This window comes from Cheilinus undulatus, linkage group 19, assembly GCF_018320785.1.
Source record: "Cheilinus undulatus linkage group 19, ASM1832078v1, whole genome shotgun sequence".
Taxonomy (NCBI): Eukaryota; Metazoa; Chordata; class Actinopteri; order Labriformes; family Labridae; genus Cheilinus; species Cheilinus undulatus.
In genome coordinates, this window is record NC_054883.1 from 20,718,665 (window position 1) to 20,736,725 (window position 18,061).

General features: G+C 36.2%; 1 protein-coding gene across 1 annotated transcript in view; it reads right to left on the bottom strand.

Annotated features, from left to right (window-relative positions):
- ofcc1 (orofacial cleft 1 candidate 1) overlaps window positions 1–18,061 on the bottom strand; it is a 198,188-nt gene that overhangs the window by 118,588 nt on the left and 61,539 nt on the right. The window contains exons 16-17 of the mRNA XM_041814710.1: window positions 12,264–12,355; window positions 7,809–7,942 (exon numbers count right to left, since the gene is read on the bottom strand). Coding sequence (XP_041670644.1) covers window positions 7,809–7,942; window positions 12,264–12,355 — 226 coding nt within the window. The remainder of the gene's footprint in view (window positions 1–7,808; window positions 7,943–12,263; window positions 12,356–18,061) is intronic.

Below are 18,061 nucleotides of genomic sequence, written 5' to 3' on the forward strand. Positions count from 1 at the left end.
CTAGTCCGCATAGATGAGGTGATAATCTCTGAAATTAGGACCTAATGTTTTCAATAACAGCACCAATTATGGACGTGCATTAGTGCCATGCATGTAAGAATATGTTCAATCTTTTCAGTTCTTCCTGCAGGCAGCCTTCAGTACACAAACATGACATTTCTTAGTTTTGCTTCGAATCTGTCAATCAGGAACTGACCATAAAATAATAAAGAAAAAAAATCATTTTATACTGTATGTATGATGCTGACACCTAAAATTTAAACATAGAGATTTCATACAGGTGCTGGAAAATCTTGAATTTTAGAGTTGTGCTTTCAGTGAGAGGTGCTTGGATCCTGAATAAAGTGCTTGAAAATGTATTTCTCAGACAGTAAACAGCTATTTCACTGAAAAAGATTGTTTACAGAGTAAAAGCATCATGGGAAATTCTTCACATGAAATCTTTCAGGGATCTTTATTCATTTTAGTGAATCAGGCCTTTCATTAAACTTACAGTTTAAATTTTTTAAGTCTTTTGTGTGATTTTAGATTAAGCCGTAAATAAATGAAACCATTACAATGCATGGTGACATCTGAAACATCATTTCTGAAGGCTGTGCATTTGTATAAATATGTAATTTACCACAGCTGTAAGGTGCTGGAAAGGCCTGAAAATGCACCTTGAAACCAGCGCTGAAGCCAGAGTAATTTATCGGTACACAAAAGACAGACATTAAAAACACGACCAAAGCCATCAACATGCCACTAAAAATGCCCAAAAACAAACTAGAACACAAACAAGTTTCACTTTGGCGTTACTGTGTTCCTTTTTGTTACAAAGTCACTTATTTTTTTCTCATCCATTTCTGATATTGACCTCTTAATTTTCCAGTAAGAGCGATAATTAGGCAGTGTTTAAGGTTATTTTTCCCTTGTGTTCACATACAAATCTCTTTACCCAACTATTACTACAATAAATATCAGTATGAAGAGTATTTGGGCAGCTGATCAGATATGTTGAGAACATTTATTGACCCTGTCTAGTTTTAACATCTCTAATCAAACTAAAAATAAAGTGCTAGAAATGTGTTATTCCTGTTTTTTTTTCCACATTTTACTATGTGAGAAATACCTGTTTCATTTTCTTAATGGAAGACAAAAGGGTGACAACACTCTCTATCCTCCTAGCTTCATTTTTTTATGACTTAAAAATAAGGTGCCAGATGCTCTATTTAAAGTTCTGAGAAAAGCAAATGTGCCATGCATTGAGCCGCAAGCCTGAAACAAACTGATTAGAGTGAAAATTTAACCAAGCACATAGCCAATCATAGTTTAGAATTTTTGGGAGGCGTCAAACAGTTTTGGGGGGTCATGGTTGCTCTTGGCCACCCCCTGGATACGGTCTTACTTGAAAGTGCTTGCAAAGTGCTTAAATTTGGCCTTGATAAAGGTGCACAACCCTGAATATAAAAAAACAAAAGTAAAAAATTAGGCAATCAAAAGATTGACATTTAAAATCTCAGAATTGAATACAGTTAATTCCACCTTTTTGTTTCATGTGGACTTTCGTACCATATTAAACTACAGAAAATCAACTTCCTGTTTAATTGCTGACCAAACTGCTGTTTTTAATCTGAAAGAAAAGAAGAATGTCTTGCCAGGTCTGAGATGGCCTGAGCTTAACCACAGAAAAAGGAAGTTGTGATAGATTACCAGGAAATACAGGAACACTAAAAAGGTAAATGTTTGGTAACACAAGAAATTGATGACTTTTGACTCACCCACTGAGCTGTATGTGAGTTTTTAAAGTGAAATGAGACATTGCAGAGCAGTGGTGGATAGATTTTACATCACTGTGGCTGCAGTGGCTTAACTAAAGTGTCCTAAAAGGGACAACAAAGCATGCAATTGTGCACTAATTGTGGATCTTAATTAATTGCAATCAATGCATTTATGCTGACAGGCCTAGTACAAGTCAGGCTTTCAAACTGATGTTATTAAATGCACCATAGATGGAAAAAAAATCTTTACATTTTTTGATGATTATATGAAAATGGTGGTATTAAGAGTCCTACTGCAGAAACAGCCTGCAAAGCACAAAGATGACACTTTCTCTCACTCTGGATCCTGTTGAGCTGCATGATTTTCTCTGTTTTATTAAAAAAAAGCTGAATTATAATTTCCCTTTCAGAATAAAGTGTTCTTTTTTTAAATGATTGCATTCTGTTAAAGACTTTGTGTGATTCTTAGACTTTTTGAATTAAATCTTGCTGTCTGTAAGTGTTCCCTCAATAATGCATGAGCATCTGATTTGCACGTTTGTGTCGGGACGCCCTATAAAAATCTCAATGAGCTCAGTCTCTTGTGGCTCAATAGATGGCAGTAATATCCCTCAATCACTGCAGCAGGAATCCTCATCCCACATAAAATACATGTATACACAGAGATTGAGGCACACACGTACTGTACGCAGACAGAGTGGAGAAATGATGCTCATAGAAAACACACTCCCACGCACATGCACACAAACACTCACATAGATACAAACAGAGCTTTAAAAATGCCAGAAGAGATGGAGATGACATCATTAAGGCTGCAAAAATAAGAAATCTGTAAACAATCCCTTTGGTCTGCATCCTCAGGTGATGTAGAGGAGCCCAGAGTTAGTCAAACAGCGCAGTGGGGGAGCGGCTCAGGCTATGACTTTGAGATTTCAGTGTCTTTAACTTTATTCTGAAAGCCAATGCTGGCACTGTATCTCTCTAATGCTCTGATTAGGCGAGGGCGAAAGACGATGCCTTTAGCTCAGAGATACTGTAATGTGTGTGCTTGTAAAGATGAAATCAATAGCGGCAGCACCTTCACGGGGCATGTGGGAACCGCCAGGGCTCCGACTCAATACAATCCGTACCTATAACTGACAGAAACGTCTCATCTCACTGAACCCGGCGACCGCTCTGAGGTAAAAAAGCGGCACTATGAATAATCGTGAAAACCATTTAATTGTGTCCCTTTGTGTGCAGCCTTGCCCGGGTTTCTGTGTTCGTTTTGTATTCACTCTCCCTCCAGATAGTCCCTGTGTCGTCATTTGTTGGCAGGATACGCTGGTAATCATTTGAATTCCCCCAGTATGTTCAGAAGATGTCAGGGAGTAGTCTCTGATCTTGTTTAATATGTGACCAGCAGCTATAAATTACCAACTCCCAGAAATGAGGAAACATGGGTACTTTTAAATCTCCAGGGAAAGCTTGCATTCTCTCCTCCACTCTCTCGCTCCTTTCACTCTCTCTCCCCCCTAGTGTAGCAGTGTGCGAGCTGATCCCCTCCCCTTAATTTACTTGACGTTCAAATAAAAACAAATACCTGTGACTTTTTGTTGAAATAAGCAATTTTGCTCTTAGCCTGTTTTGATGCTCCATGGGCATACAGTGCTGCACCTCGCTACTTTTAACACATTTGGCCGAGGTGTTTTCAAATTCACTGCTTCCTGCTTTGTTTGTTTTTCATTCATCCCACTTTTCTCATTAAAATCAAATGCTGTAAGCCACAGAAGAGAGGAAAACAATTTTTCCAAACCTCCTTTGTTGCTCTTCGCCGTGCAAAGGAGTTGGAAACAAATAAACGACATGGTGACATAATGGGCTGAGCAATATTTGATTTGGCTACAACAGCCATACAGTAAGAAAATGATTGTTTTCTCTTAAAACTGTGAGGCACAAAGGTATACTTGGAGCTCTTTTTGATTTAATAAAGGAATTTGAACAAAAATATCTCAAATGCAGAAAAGCAAAGATTTAATCGAGGCACAAAATGATCTTTCAGTGGCATTACTTTAAAAATCAAAGCTCATTTTTGCAATGCGATAAGCATTGTAACACACAGCAGTGGACAAAGTGCACAGCTGCAACATCTGAGTCATAGTTTAGTCCCTTCTGGTCAAGTTTTACTCCACTACAAGTGAAGGTAGCTCAGTCAAAGGATGTGCATGGAAGGAAATTGTGTTAAAAGTAAATAAAATGTGGGTTGCACCTTCTGAGGTCCATTAAATAAAACTCATTGGTTGAAGATTTTCACAAACTTGGGTCCAGATTTTACCATGAAGAAGTTGGTGGTGGATTCTTAGACTGGAGCAGTAGGAATAACATGACTATACGTGCTCCTGTGGTGAGTTTTTATCCTTCTCTGCCATAGCATGGCTAAATAAACTGCCTGATCCGCGTGATGCTTGCTCTATGGCAGTGCTACTCAACCCTGCTCAACTGAAGATTCAAATTGCTGAGAAAGTACCTTTGCAGGAACCACAATCCAAACCTTGAGGGGGAGGGGTTATCAATAAGTGCTAAATTAAAAAAAAAATATTATTCAGAACATGCAGAAAGCTTGGTTTCACCATTCAGTTTCATTATTTTTCTTTATCTACAGACAATTAAGATAATGCTCTGAGTTAGAACTTGAGAGTTAAGTTCTCAGTGTTGATTTTAACTCTCATAGTGTGATTTTAACTCCACTCAGAGTATGGCTTTAGAGTTGGAGTTATCTGACAGTGCTGATCCATTCAGTATTATTCTAACTCTGCAAAGTCATTTAATCCAAGCCCCACCCACTGCTATTTCAAATCTGGGGGCAGAGTTTTCCCATCATGCCTTTGTGCAGAGTGTTTGGAAGTGTTTTGAATGTGTTTTAGAGGTATTTACAAGTGTTTAGATATTGCCTGTTATAAATGATTGTTGTTTTTTTATGCTAAGCACTTCTTCACCATGAGTGTAATTGTCTGATAAGTCGGTCACTTCCTGATTGTGCTAACTGATGGCCCACATTAATGGAGAAAGTGTAGACTTTCAATTCAGGGTGTATTTTCGCTCTGTGTCTGTCTCATACCTGTCTGGTTGCCATAAGACACCTCACACTGCCATAGCTGTAGAGCTTTAATGTGAGAAAATCTGTAATTATAACTAGAGTAAAGCATTTTATACAGTATAAATAAATTAAAAATACCTCAGAGTTACACCAATGTGAAAGGAAATAACACAATGTTGTGTTAAAAGTACACTTTAATGTGTAAAAAACCACCGAGTTAAAAATCAACACTCAAAGAGAGTTAAAATATTAACATTTTCCAAAGTGTTAAATCAACACCATCACTTATTTTCCCCATTGTCAACTCCTTTTTTGTTCTTTTCACAAAAATGCATTAATATCTGATCATTTTATCCTGCTTATTTGTTCAAATATAAGCTGATCTGTACACATGATAATTTAATTATTTTGAAAGTAAGTTTAAGTTAAGTTTAATAAGGCTAATATTAGAGATAATATTAGAAAATGAAACTATTCTGAGAGAAGATATTTAAAAAAAGAAAACAATGCATTTTATTTCTACACATCATTAATGAATACCAGCATTATAACAAAAAAAGACTTGGCCATCTTGACTTGATAAATAAATCATATCATAATAAGTCATATTTTGGGAAAAATGTTCATCTATTCTTACACACAACTACTAGTTAAGACCTCAACCTACAAAAAAAACAAAAAACAAAACACTTCAAATTATTGTAGTGAAATGAGTTTGAAACCTGATTGTCCCTTTTCTCAAGAATCAGTGATATTTATCTTGTACGTTCTTCCTTGCACACATGTGATGGAAATATATCGTTCGCCCTCTGGCGAATTCATGTGACACCATGAGTATCCAGAGTGACCCATCCCTAGTCTAAAGGGATCAGTCTAGCTAATAACATGACAGATTTTAGGGGCTTTTTGAGGGGTTTGGACCTGGCTGTTGAAGACAGATGTCCTTCCAGGGGACTTTTTTGGTGCTTTCAATTCACTCTTGTCCTAGTTAAAATCCAAATACACCTCGGCAGTATGAACTAAATCTCAGGGCCCTTAGAGCATGAGGCCCCAGGCAAGTGGCTACTTTGCCAGATGATAAAACTACTAAAGAAAACCACACGGAGACCCACTGAACTTCATGAAAATTAGATGTATTCTTCTCATTACTAATCTATGATTACTGGTAAATGTTTAGCATATCAATAAAAATTGCAGTAAATGATTCTGCATGGGTCATTTTTGAAGCATTATTAAATGCATTTGAACACTCATAAAATGTAATTCCAACATACTGTACTTTAGAATATTTCGTTAATTACAGTAAGAAAGTAGCTGAAGTCAACTGTAGTTCTGTGTTCAGCTCATTGATTTCAGCACGCAACAACATGCAAACATGTTAGCATTGCAAAAGTATTTTTGTCAAATGTAAATAATTTCAATTGTCTCATTGAGAATGTACAACAAATCTGAACAACCCTGCCCTTTGGCAAATATGTGGCACCATTGGTACCCAAAGTGACCCATCCCTAGTGTAAAGGGATTAATAAAATGACATATTTTAGACGTTTTTTCAGGGGTTTGGACCTGGGTATTGGGATTCTTCCAGGGGACTTTTTTGATGGTTTCTATTCACTCTTGACATCTTATTTACAATCCAAATACACCTCTTAAATCAATGAATATAAATTTTATTTCTTCCTTGGAGCATGAGGCCCCAGGCTCCTGGCTACTTTTGCCTGATGATGAAACTACTAAGAAACAACACTAAAGCAGACCACACAGAAAACTACATGAACTACATGAAAATTAGACATATTTTCATACTAATCTCTGATACTGGTGCATGTTCATTTCTATGAAAGAAATTAAAAACAAAATTGTCAGTAAATGATTGTGCAGGACTTACTTTTAAGCATGATCAAATTCATTTGAAGAGAGTCATAAAAATGCAATACAAACATACTTTAGCAATATTTTATAACATTGATAAAGTAGCATTTATCAACTGTAATTCTGTGTTCATTTCATTAAATTCTCATGCAACAATATGCAAATGTTTTAATGATTACAAATTCTAATAAAAGCTATTTTTGTTCTTTTTGTTAAATTATAAATATTGTGATTTTCAAATTAAGAGCTTGCAACAGTTTGGGAAAAGTTCACCCTCTGGCGAATGCATGTGGCACCCTTAGCATCCAAAGTGACCCATCCCTGGTTTAATGGGATCACTCGAACTAATGAAACAACATATTTAAGGGGCTTTTTAAGGGATTGGACCTGGCTGTTGGAGCCATGGGTCCTACCAAGGGAGTTTTTTGGTACTTTAAATTCACTCTTGACAATTTGCAATCCAAATACACCTCTGAACCACTGAATATAAATTTAGATGTGATGTAGATACCTTGTAGTTTGAAAGGTACCCTGCATTTGCTGCACAGCAGTACGAGATTTATCTTGAGGCCCTTAGATTTTAGAAAAACAAAAGAAAAATTCATCATCAGACTTTAGAGAAAAATAAGTGAGTATTACGAGCATTCACGGAAATGGAGTGGAGTCGAAACTGCCTTTCAAATGCAGTGGAGTAAAATTTTCTCTCAAAATCAAAAGTGTGCTGTTAAATTATTGTTGCACCACTGCTGAAAAACTGCTCATGCATTTTTGACTTTGTGTTTCTGAGCCATGATTGAGCCATGAGGCTCTGCAGATTACTATGCCTCTGATTTGTTTATGTTGACAAATTACAAGTGAGCCATAGAAGATTAAAGTTATAGCAGCTGAAGACTCATTTGGTTAGGATTTCCCCTGAAACACTTTAACTACTGTAGCTCTATCTGTATGAGAGGTGTTCTAGACACATTTGGTTGTGTCTGCTTGATACCATGCACATCAGCGTCTGTGAGGCACACAAATCAGTTGTCAACCAGGTTTTTTTTTTCCTTCACGTTTGAATTTTGAGAGACTGAGGCAGGATAATGAGTGGTGAGACTTACTGTAGGGAGAATGTATACTCCTCCATCTCCTCCGCCGAGAGGTTCTGCATCTTCTGTTTGTCTGCCTGCCGTGGCGGTGCGCTGCTGCCGCTCATGCTGGGGCCGCAGCTATTTGTCTTCTTGATTGGCTTCTTCTGTGAGGAGCAGAAATCGGGGGGAACACATGCGGATGTCATTTGTAATCAAAGCAGGAAACAGGCCTCTGAATTTATCTTGGGGGATGCACACGGTGACAGTGACAGTGTGCGTGGCACTTTGGAGCCTCTCCTATATCTCAACCGCGCCTCAATTGACACGAGACATGAACGACGGCAAAATCGCATACGGCACGCCATCATTCAAGGCGAGTTCATTCGGGGAACATGCAGTACAGTGAGTGTGGTGTTAAATATGTGATATTTGAGCAGCTGGCACTGTTTTTTTCCACACAAGTCGTTTACTGTCATCGTCATAAACACAGTCAAATGGAGTTAGGAAGTGGGGTTTTAAATATTTCACCGAGGTACTTGGGAGCAGATATTATTTGTTAAGCCGCCAACATGTTAACGGCTTGCTTTCCCTGGCCCTGTCAGCCCTGCCTGTGTTGCCCTTGGGTGGGCTTAGTGCCTTCCTGCTTGAAGTTGTGAAATACTCGCTGATGTATGTTAATGAGATCCACAGTTGGAATAAGCAGCCCTTCTCTTTCTTCTCCCCCTGTCTCACTCTACCTCTCTCCATTTCATTTTCTCATCTTTCCCTCTCCTCCATCTCTCCGTCGCTCTGTTTCTCCCTCTGAGATAAACTAGGCCCAGGAAGTAGTAAATGGGCAGGGCCCCATAAAAGCTCCATCCGTTTTCATAGGGCAATCTTTGCCAAAGCAAGCTTGGATTCCAGAGTGATGATCACAATAAAAAGGTGGAAAGGAAAGGAGCGGGTGTGAAAGCAGGGAGGGAAAAAAAAGCGGGAGATATATAAACCGCAATGTTCTCCGGTGTCTCCCAACAATAAATTTAATGCAATACCTTAAGAGCGGATTCCGTATATAGCTGGATTCCTGCCCTGTGGGCAAAGTGGTCGCCTGGAGAAAATTCATTTTAATTAGGGCTGCACTGCAGGTTGAAGGGTTGAAATCTGATCCCTAGCGCTCCCAGGCTGGGGCAGGTTGGAGATCACTCCACTTAATCATTAGACAACTGGGTTCCACACCACGACATTTGACAGAGTTAGCGAGGTTTTAAAGAAAAGGCCAAGAGGAAAAGGAAAAAAGCTGGTCTACAGAGGCTGGAGAGAAGTAGAACCTCCTATCAACAAAGTCATTTATTTCACAAAATTAAGGGAAGTCTGACACGTCAGCATGGGCGGGCTTTACAATTAGGCAAAGGTGGGCAATAAGCTGGGGCCTTATACTCTTGGAGAAAAGACTTTATGAGTGATTTATGAGCATCAGTGCTGTCAAACCTTAATTACTATTATTCTCAGGACTAATATTTATTGAAAATATTTATTCACATTTTAAAATCCTACTATTCTTCATTTTACTCTGACTCCTGTGTTGATTTACCTGCTTTTATTTTGAAGGTAAATAAAACACTTCCGCTGGATTCAAAGATTATAGCATGAACTTGACTGCAGACAAAGGAGCTTGTTTTGGATTGTAAAGTCCATAAAGGATCAGTAAAAAAGGTAAATATTTGATTATTAAAGGTGCAGGCGACTTTCAATTCGCCTGTGAGGTTAAAAGTAAAATGAGACAGTAAGGAGCAGTGCTGGACTTATTTTACATCACTGTGGCTTCAGAGAGACGCTGCAGCAGCTCAACCAAAGTGTGCTGAAAGGGACAACAACGCATGCAATTGATGCATTAATGCTGACAGTCTACAATTATGAAGAAGGGGCAAAAGTGCACAAAAAAACCTTTAAAATAGACTTTGATTGGATGAAAAAGTTCCTAAGAGGGATCCATGGCCCCAAAAGCAAAGTCCAAGACCCCTGAAAAAGCTCAGAATGTCTCATTCAGAGCAGTGTTTTAGACCTCCTTTAGTCCTTTAAACCAGTGATACCTAACGGGTGCCTCTTGAGCCACATGTGGCTCTTATGTGACAACTTGAGGCTCTCTCATGTCTTCCCCCAATAATGTTAAAAATTTCCACATCAGATATGATCCACTGCCAGTCACACACACCAGTTGTTTCCCCACACATATACAGTATTCTTAAAATGTCAGATTTAATTGTCAACTTTCCTTTTTGTTTTGTATATTTTCATAGGATGTGCACAAGAGAGAACGTGTAGAATATCTATGAGTGATTCTTGAGAAAAGGGACAAAACAATAATTTGAACTGGTGATTTGTGTAGGCTGAGGTCTCAATTAGCAGTTGTGTGTCAATTCAACATTTTTGTCCATCATATCTTAAATTTTGTCAACTCCATTAGACACACAGAAATGAATTTTTGTTTTGTTTCATTAATTTAAGATAAAAGTCAAGTTTTCAGTTATCTAATATTGGTATTCAGTAATGATAATAAGTCTTGTAATACATAATTTTCACTTATTTTTAATTTTTAAGTATCTCATCTCAGAATTTAGGATTTTCTAATGTTATCCTTGATATAAATCAAATCATTTAAAAAGTTATTATTGCATATGGCTTTGCATTATCCCTGTTTCATTTAGCTAAAATGAAACAGGGATAATTTATTTTTGAGCACTGCTTTAGACCAAGAATGGACCATTTTGGTCATGAGCCATTTCTATATTTTTTCAAATGCAACTAATAATGCTTTAGAAAGAAGTCGTGCAGAAACTGTCAATTATATTTGTAATTTATAGCAATAAATAAACACATACCATTCAATAAAGATCATTACTAAAATGTCTAGTTTTTTGTGTTTATTGCAGATTTTTTCATGTTTTCCACATGTTTACAGTTGAAACTGAATTGATAAAGCATATTAGACTTGTATTTCCATTTTTTTTTTTCAAATGCAACTAAAACTCAGAAATGAGTTGTGCAAAATCAATAACAGCCAATGAAATTTGTAATTTCTTCAAAGAACTGAATATCCGCCGGTAATTAGAAATATTTTAGTTAACTACACAGGGTTACGCATTAGTAAAGCATTTGTAAATGGAATCATTTATAAAGTAATATGACCTATTTATATGTGACTGTACACAAAAAATAGTGATTTATTGATGCATTTGTAAAGGGGAACAGTTAGGGTTAGGTTGCATGCTTGGAATGGTTTACTAATGCATCATCTACAGCTGTATTTTTGAATGACAATTCATAATTGAAATTCAGTTCTTTCTCAATGCTTTATAAATAATGAGATATGTACTGTATGTACTAATGCTTTAACAATGCTCAAAGTGTGCAGACACCCCATAATCAAAGATTATCATGAAAACTCATCTGTTTCATAGTTTTGTGGCAAATTTTTTTCATTTATTCTTAATGTTTAAATATTTCTGATATCTAAAGTTGATTGAGGAAGAGGGTCATGTGAGGCCCTAAGGCCACCAGTTGCCCACCCTTGCTGTAGACCCTCTGAAGCAATGATTTCAAGGATTAGTGCAAGAAAAATGGCATGTAATTAGTAAAATGTACGATATGTGTCAGAAAAACAAGCATTGCACCTAAAGTGTAGTTCCACCTGGCCTAGAAAGAGGTTGATATATTTAGATATGTTGAGTTTGAGTTATCTTTCTATGATTTGACAAACGCCTGTTGAGTATTTGGATATGTGCATTTAGATTTAAGTGTGTCCTGTATCTTCCTGGCTCTGTTATCAGAAAAAGATGCTTCAAAATGTCTTATTCCCTGACTTTGATTGCTTCAGCTAATTACTAGGAAGAGCCTCCTTTTGGGTTCTGCCTGGAGCCTCCAAATGACTAAAGCCACCCCGATACATCAGCAGGAAGGGTTAGAGAGAAAAAAGTCTTCTAAGGTCTGGAGGAGAGGGGAGGATGTGTGCATTTGTGACAGACAGATGCTTCACAGGCTTCTAACTGCCTCATCAGTAACATCACAACAACAAAAGGCCGCAGCCAGGCACAATGGCTGGGGCGGACTGCGAGGCAGCAATGCCAGATCAGCACACAGAGTAATTTTACAATTACCACTTCAAAGTATGGCAGGTAACATGCAGGCTTTGATTAATTTAGCTTAAGTCCTCGTAGCACAGGAAGAGGCGTGTTTAGAGCGGCTTGGAGAAAAAAAAAAAAAAAAAAAAAAAGGCAGGCCTGGCTGGCTTTGCTGATTTCACAGAATTTGAGCTGCTTTGGCTTGTCAAGCAGATCAAAACTGGCTTTGAAGGCTGAAAAATACCTGTTAGTGTGAAATGTATTTTGACAAATCTCAGATAATAAGCCGGGGAGGTGTGTGTAGGGGTGCAGAGAGGGGCGGGAAAGGAAAGCAGAGAGGGTGCTCATTTCAAGGGTGGGAATACTTTCCTTTAAATCACAGTGTTACCTTGTAGTGAATCCCACCCTCTGCTTTCTCCCGGCACGGATCACTCTTCTCGCCCATGTTTCCAGAAATGGCTCCCGAGGAGGAATTCTTGCCTGCATCCCAAAACACAGAAGTTATGTGCAGTGAGTGTGAAAAAGAAAGAAAGGTTCATGTTTGTTTTCTTTTGCAAACCACATCTGGCAGTCATAATGAGGCTCAAGGGTGGTTTGGAAATATTTATATTAGAAAAATCCAAATGATTGCGAGTGTACAGTTGTTTAAAGTACTGCTGAAATATCCAAAAATGGCTATAAGGCAATTTAAAGAAATGATGTGACACATCGGCAAATATAAGACACAAGAAGAAAAATAGGGCATGATTTAATAAGAAAAATTAATTCTAAACTGAGCTAAGAGTTGACAATTATTCTGGTCTGCAATGGAGCTTTACGATAAGAAAGAGAAAAAAGGAAGTACGACACACTATGGCACACTATAAAGCATTAAAAGCACAAGTAAATACTTACCATATATAAACTGTAAATGTATTTATAAATGATTTTATTAAAGCATAATCTGTAAAGCCCAATGAACTAGTTTATAAGTCAATCACAAAAGCAAATGTAAATGTTTTATAGATGCATCAGTAAAACATTAGTAAATAGTTAACTCATTTATAAACCCTTATAACTCAACTAATAAAATGATCAAATTAGTAAAAAATGCTTTGAGGAAGAAGATTTAGCGGCTTTTATGAAGCTTTTATAGCAGAGTTTATTAATGACATATCAGTTATCAATAATGCTTTTTAAAGTTTAATACTAAAACTTTATTTCTGCTAAAAGAGAATGCTTATTTAACAGTGACCAATAATGTTTGAAATATACCAATAAAATACACACTATGAGCAAAACTATAACAACTAAATATTTTAAGCATTGATAAAAATGGTCAATCAACATTTAAAAACATCATTAACCAACTTTTATGCTATAAATGCTTTATTGATGATCTTTTCTTATGCTTTATTAGTTAACTGAGCATTTTTAGCTAAGTTCATACATGATTAATGCTTAATACATGATGATTTTAACTTATGTTTTACTAATGTTTTATTGTGTATCAATAGGGTTAGGGTTAAAGTGCAGGGGTAGGGTTTGAAGCCCAGTTTATAAATTAATAATGATTTATCAGGGATGAGGTAAGCTTTACTTATGTTCTACTAATGTGTTATTGTGCATTAATAAAGCTTTTTGAGATCAGTTTATAAATTATCAATGATGACATAGGTTTTACTTATGTTTTACTAATGCTTAACTGTGTATTAATAGAGTTAGGGTTAAAGCTCAGGGTTTGGGGTTAGAGATATAGCTCAGTTTAAATGTTTATGTTTTACCAATGTTTTCTGTTCATCAATAGAGTTGGGGTTGAAGCTGAGTTTATAGATTAATAATGCTTTATCAGTGGTGATTTTAGCTGTACTCTTGTCTTACTAATGCTTTATTGTGCATTAAAAAAGCATTTAAAGGGTTAGATTATAAATCAAATCACTGATGACTTTAGCTTTGCTTTTGTTCTACTACTGCTTTATTGTATATCTAAAGGGTTTAGGGTTTGATTTGAAGCTCAGTTAATAGAATAATAATGCTTATTGGTGATGAGGTAAGCTTTACTTATGTTTTACTCATATCAATTCATTAATAAAGCACTTGGAGCTCAGTTAAAAAATGTCGTATAAATGCTTGACAAGGCTTTATTTAAGTATTTACTAATGCTGTAGTAAAGTCTTATTCATGCTTAAAGTATGATTATAAAATGGCACCAAAAATGTTTACAGTGGAACAAGGAAAATACACAAACTACTGGTTACATTTAACCTTATAACTACACACTTTTAGAATTCATATTAAACTCATCACATATGAAGCATTATGAACTCATTTATATGTCATGAAGTAACAGTATTTATTAGTTGTTAAAGCACACTGGACTTACAACTCTATTGTTTTAACTCCTACAATAATACTTAAAGAAGTAGCGTTTACAGTTTATAATGGTTGTAATTCTAGCAGGGAAATGATTTTTGTCATGTCCTCATATGTAAAATTATTCTGATATATGAAACTGACTAATGAACTAGTAGGCTATCAGATTTCCACCCTATAGAGTATGACACTTAAAAAAGACACTTTAAAACCTCTAATGATGGATACATGTGTTATGAAAATGGCCACTATCAATAAAAATATATGTATCTAACAAAAGTGGAGCCCCCCAGGACCCAAGAGAGAAGAAAAAGTGACACTGCCATCAAAAATCAACAAAGATTTTAATTGTTTCACTGATAAAACCCTAAACAAGTTCTATGCGTGTGTTTCTTATCAGAAGACCTTTGTATAAACTACTTCATAACTGCTTTATCATAGTTTTAATTAATATTTACAAATGTAATTCTGGCAGACTCAGAGCAGACAAAGCCATGCAACCCCCCCTTAGATCTTTGGCACCCCCCTAGAGGGTCCTGAACCCCAGGTTGGGAACAAATGGACTAGATATATGAGTAGAGTACTGACAAATGCTTTTCTCGTGCTTAATTGATGGTAAAGTGTGTAATTTTTTATAAAGTTTAATGTTTAAAATGTTCATAAGTGTGCCGAAATATATGAAAAATAATGGTAACACTCTATTACTACACCTTTAGATTAAATAGGAAGATTAGAAAGAATTAACTAATTTCTGTCAGGTGTAATTTACTAATGTGTTTATCATTTATAAAATGAGCTATAATGAAAAGGCCTAACCCTAACCCCTAAGCCTAAGAACCCCTTTACTGATGCTTCACCAAATTCTTAAATGTTTAAAAATAACATTTCAATCACTTAATAATGCTCTGAAAATGATCTATTGATTATTTACTAATTATTTTAATGCTCAATAGTCGGTAAATGTTTCCAGATTATTTATTGCCTTTCAGAGCTTGCTCTTGCTTGTTTTGATTCCTTCTCCTTGGCAGGTAGTAAAGATGTTTTGCTTTCTACCTGGAGATTTGCAGGAGCAACAGAAGCAGATTTTTTTTCTGCAGAGTTAAACTAATGAAGCTCCCACTGCACAGTCATCTCTGTCTCCCACAATCTCCTTGCTGAACATCTCACGCCTCAGCGTGGTAATGTATGCAATTAGAAATGATGAAAAATCAAAAAAGAAATTAAGTTTGGTTGTAATACATTTTCCTATTCTTCTCTTCTTGGGAAAATTACTTTTGAAGTATTTTTCACCCTAACCCTCTTTTTTCTCTCCTCTCTATCTGTCTCACTGCTTCTTTTTTTTTTTTTTTTTTTTTTTTTTTGCTGTAATTTAAATGGTAAGCCGCCAGATGTGTGTCTCATGCTTGAAGAGTCGGAGATCTGCATTATTTAGCATATTAACATTCACAGAATTTAAAAAAGGGTTCCTGCATTGCCTGGAGGTTGTAATTAAGTAAACCTTAGCTTGATACATGTAAAAATCTAACTATGTGAAACTTTTTTTTTTCCCCTGTGGAAGCAGTCACATCTATATAATACATATGGAAACCTCTGCGATGATATAATTTCTCTCTTGCTGCAGGATTAAATATAGCAGTAATAATAACTTAAATATAGGCGACAGAGGAGAAATCCTACTGGCAGCTAGGATTGACTTAAATGGCAGGAGGAGTCTGCTCACTGCTATTTTTAACACAGTCTGAAATCAGATTTCATCCTAACACAGATGTAGTTTTTAATTACCAGCGCTTTGCTGCTATAAACATTTGGAGTGCCTACAGTTATAAGGTAATAAGGTTATACACGTCCTGTTCTAGAAATAAAATAATTTACATCTTTTCAACATTTTTTTATGCTGTTATTTTAATGCATGCTTTATCTAGTGTCAGTTTAAAGATTCCAGTAATTACATCAGGCTCGTGTTAGAGTTGTAAACCCAAAATAATGCCTGGATTTTGACAAGTTTTTATTTTTGTTTATAATATAGAAATAACAGTTATGTTTAAACATTCATTTTAATCGTCTGACTTAATGCATAAAAGAAAAAAAGAGATTTTCAATACAACAGTTTCTGATGAACGTGGAAAAATGTATAAAACACAGATAAATGCATGTGAAGGGACGTCTTTTGGAAACATTTCACTGGCCTATTTTTATCAGCCAAAGGTGAAAGGTAGAACTGTCAGCATTAATCACATTAATTGTGATTGATTAAGGTCCATAATTACTGCAATATTATTATTATTTAAATCATGATTAATCACATGCTTTCATTAAGCCACTGCAGCATCTTCCTGCAGCCACAGCAGGGCCGCCTCTGGCCAAAGTAAGGCCCTAAGCAGACTCAGGTATGAGACACTGGGCAAGTCATACTTTTTAAGAGGGGTCTGGCTACAGACCACAAATCTCAGAAGTCCCTTCTTGCAGACCACTATTGTGAGATGTATTTATGCCAGAAATAGAAGTGGAAGGAAGTGATGTTATTTGCCAGTTATTTGAAGAAGGTTTCTTTTTTATTCACCTTTACTCATCGGCAAAGTCTGGTGTTTCATTCATAAAAAGCCCACACTGTAATCATTACAGACCAGGCAACATGTCATAAATAAAGCTGGAAAAAGGTCAAGGGGTCTAGTCCAGGATGAAAGTAGGTATAGACCAGTTTCATAAGTAGTTAAAAGAATGGCAGCTTGTTTAGCTACATTTGCTTTAGCTACAGCTAATGTTGCTATGCTAGCTATATAGTTAACATTTTTACGCAAGCTAACATAGCTTTAGTAAGCTTAAGCAACATGAGCTTTAGCAACCTCAGCTTTTGCAACATGAGTTTTTGCAAACCTAGCTAATGCATTGCTGCATTAGCTATGTAGGTAATATAGCTACATGACTTTTAGCAAATGTAGTAAAAACTAACATTTCTTTGTAAACTTCATCTACTTAAGCTATGTAGGTAATGTAGCTTTCATAGCTTTGTTAGCTATGTAGTTAACATTATCACATAAGCCAATGTAGCTACGCTAGCTTTAGCAACATAAGCTTGCATAAGCAAATGGAGCTAAAGCTAACAAAGCTGTATTAACTATGTAGGTAATGTAGCTATATGAGCTTTATCAAATGTACAATGAGCTGACATCTTTGTTGGCTTCAGCTACTTAAGTGTCATAGATTATGCAGTAAACACAGCTAACAAACCCAGTGTAGCTTTGCCAGATATGTAGTTAACATTATGCAAGATAATGTAGCTACATTAGTTTAAGCTCTAGCAATGAAAGCTTGAGCAATGTGAGGTAACTTAGCTACAGCTTACATAGCTGCATTAGCTAGGTAAAATAGCTACATGAGCTTTATCAAATGTAGCATAAACTTACCTATCTTTGTTAGATTCAGCTACTTAGGTTACTTGGTTTAAGTATCTTACAAAACTAAAATAGCTTTAATAGCTATGTAGTTAAGATTAAGCTAAAGCCAAAGTAACTACACTGGCTTTAGCTTTAGCAACAAGAGTTTTAGCAACATGAGCTTTTACAATATGAGCTTTAGCAAACATGGCTAAAGCTTAAATAGCTGCATTAGCTATGTAGGTTATGTAGCTATGTGAGCCTTAGCAAATGTAGCAATAGGCAACATAGCTTTGTTAGCTTCAGCTGATAAAGCTATGTAGGTAAAATAACTTATGTAGCTAACAAAGCTAATGTTCCTTTGTTAGCTTTAGCCTTGTGTTATTAAGCATTTCCATTTTACTGCCCCCTTGTTTCTTTTTTAATCCATAAGATGTCCGTTTTGCATGGTTGGTTGTGT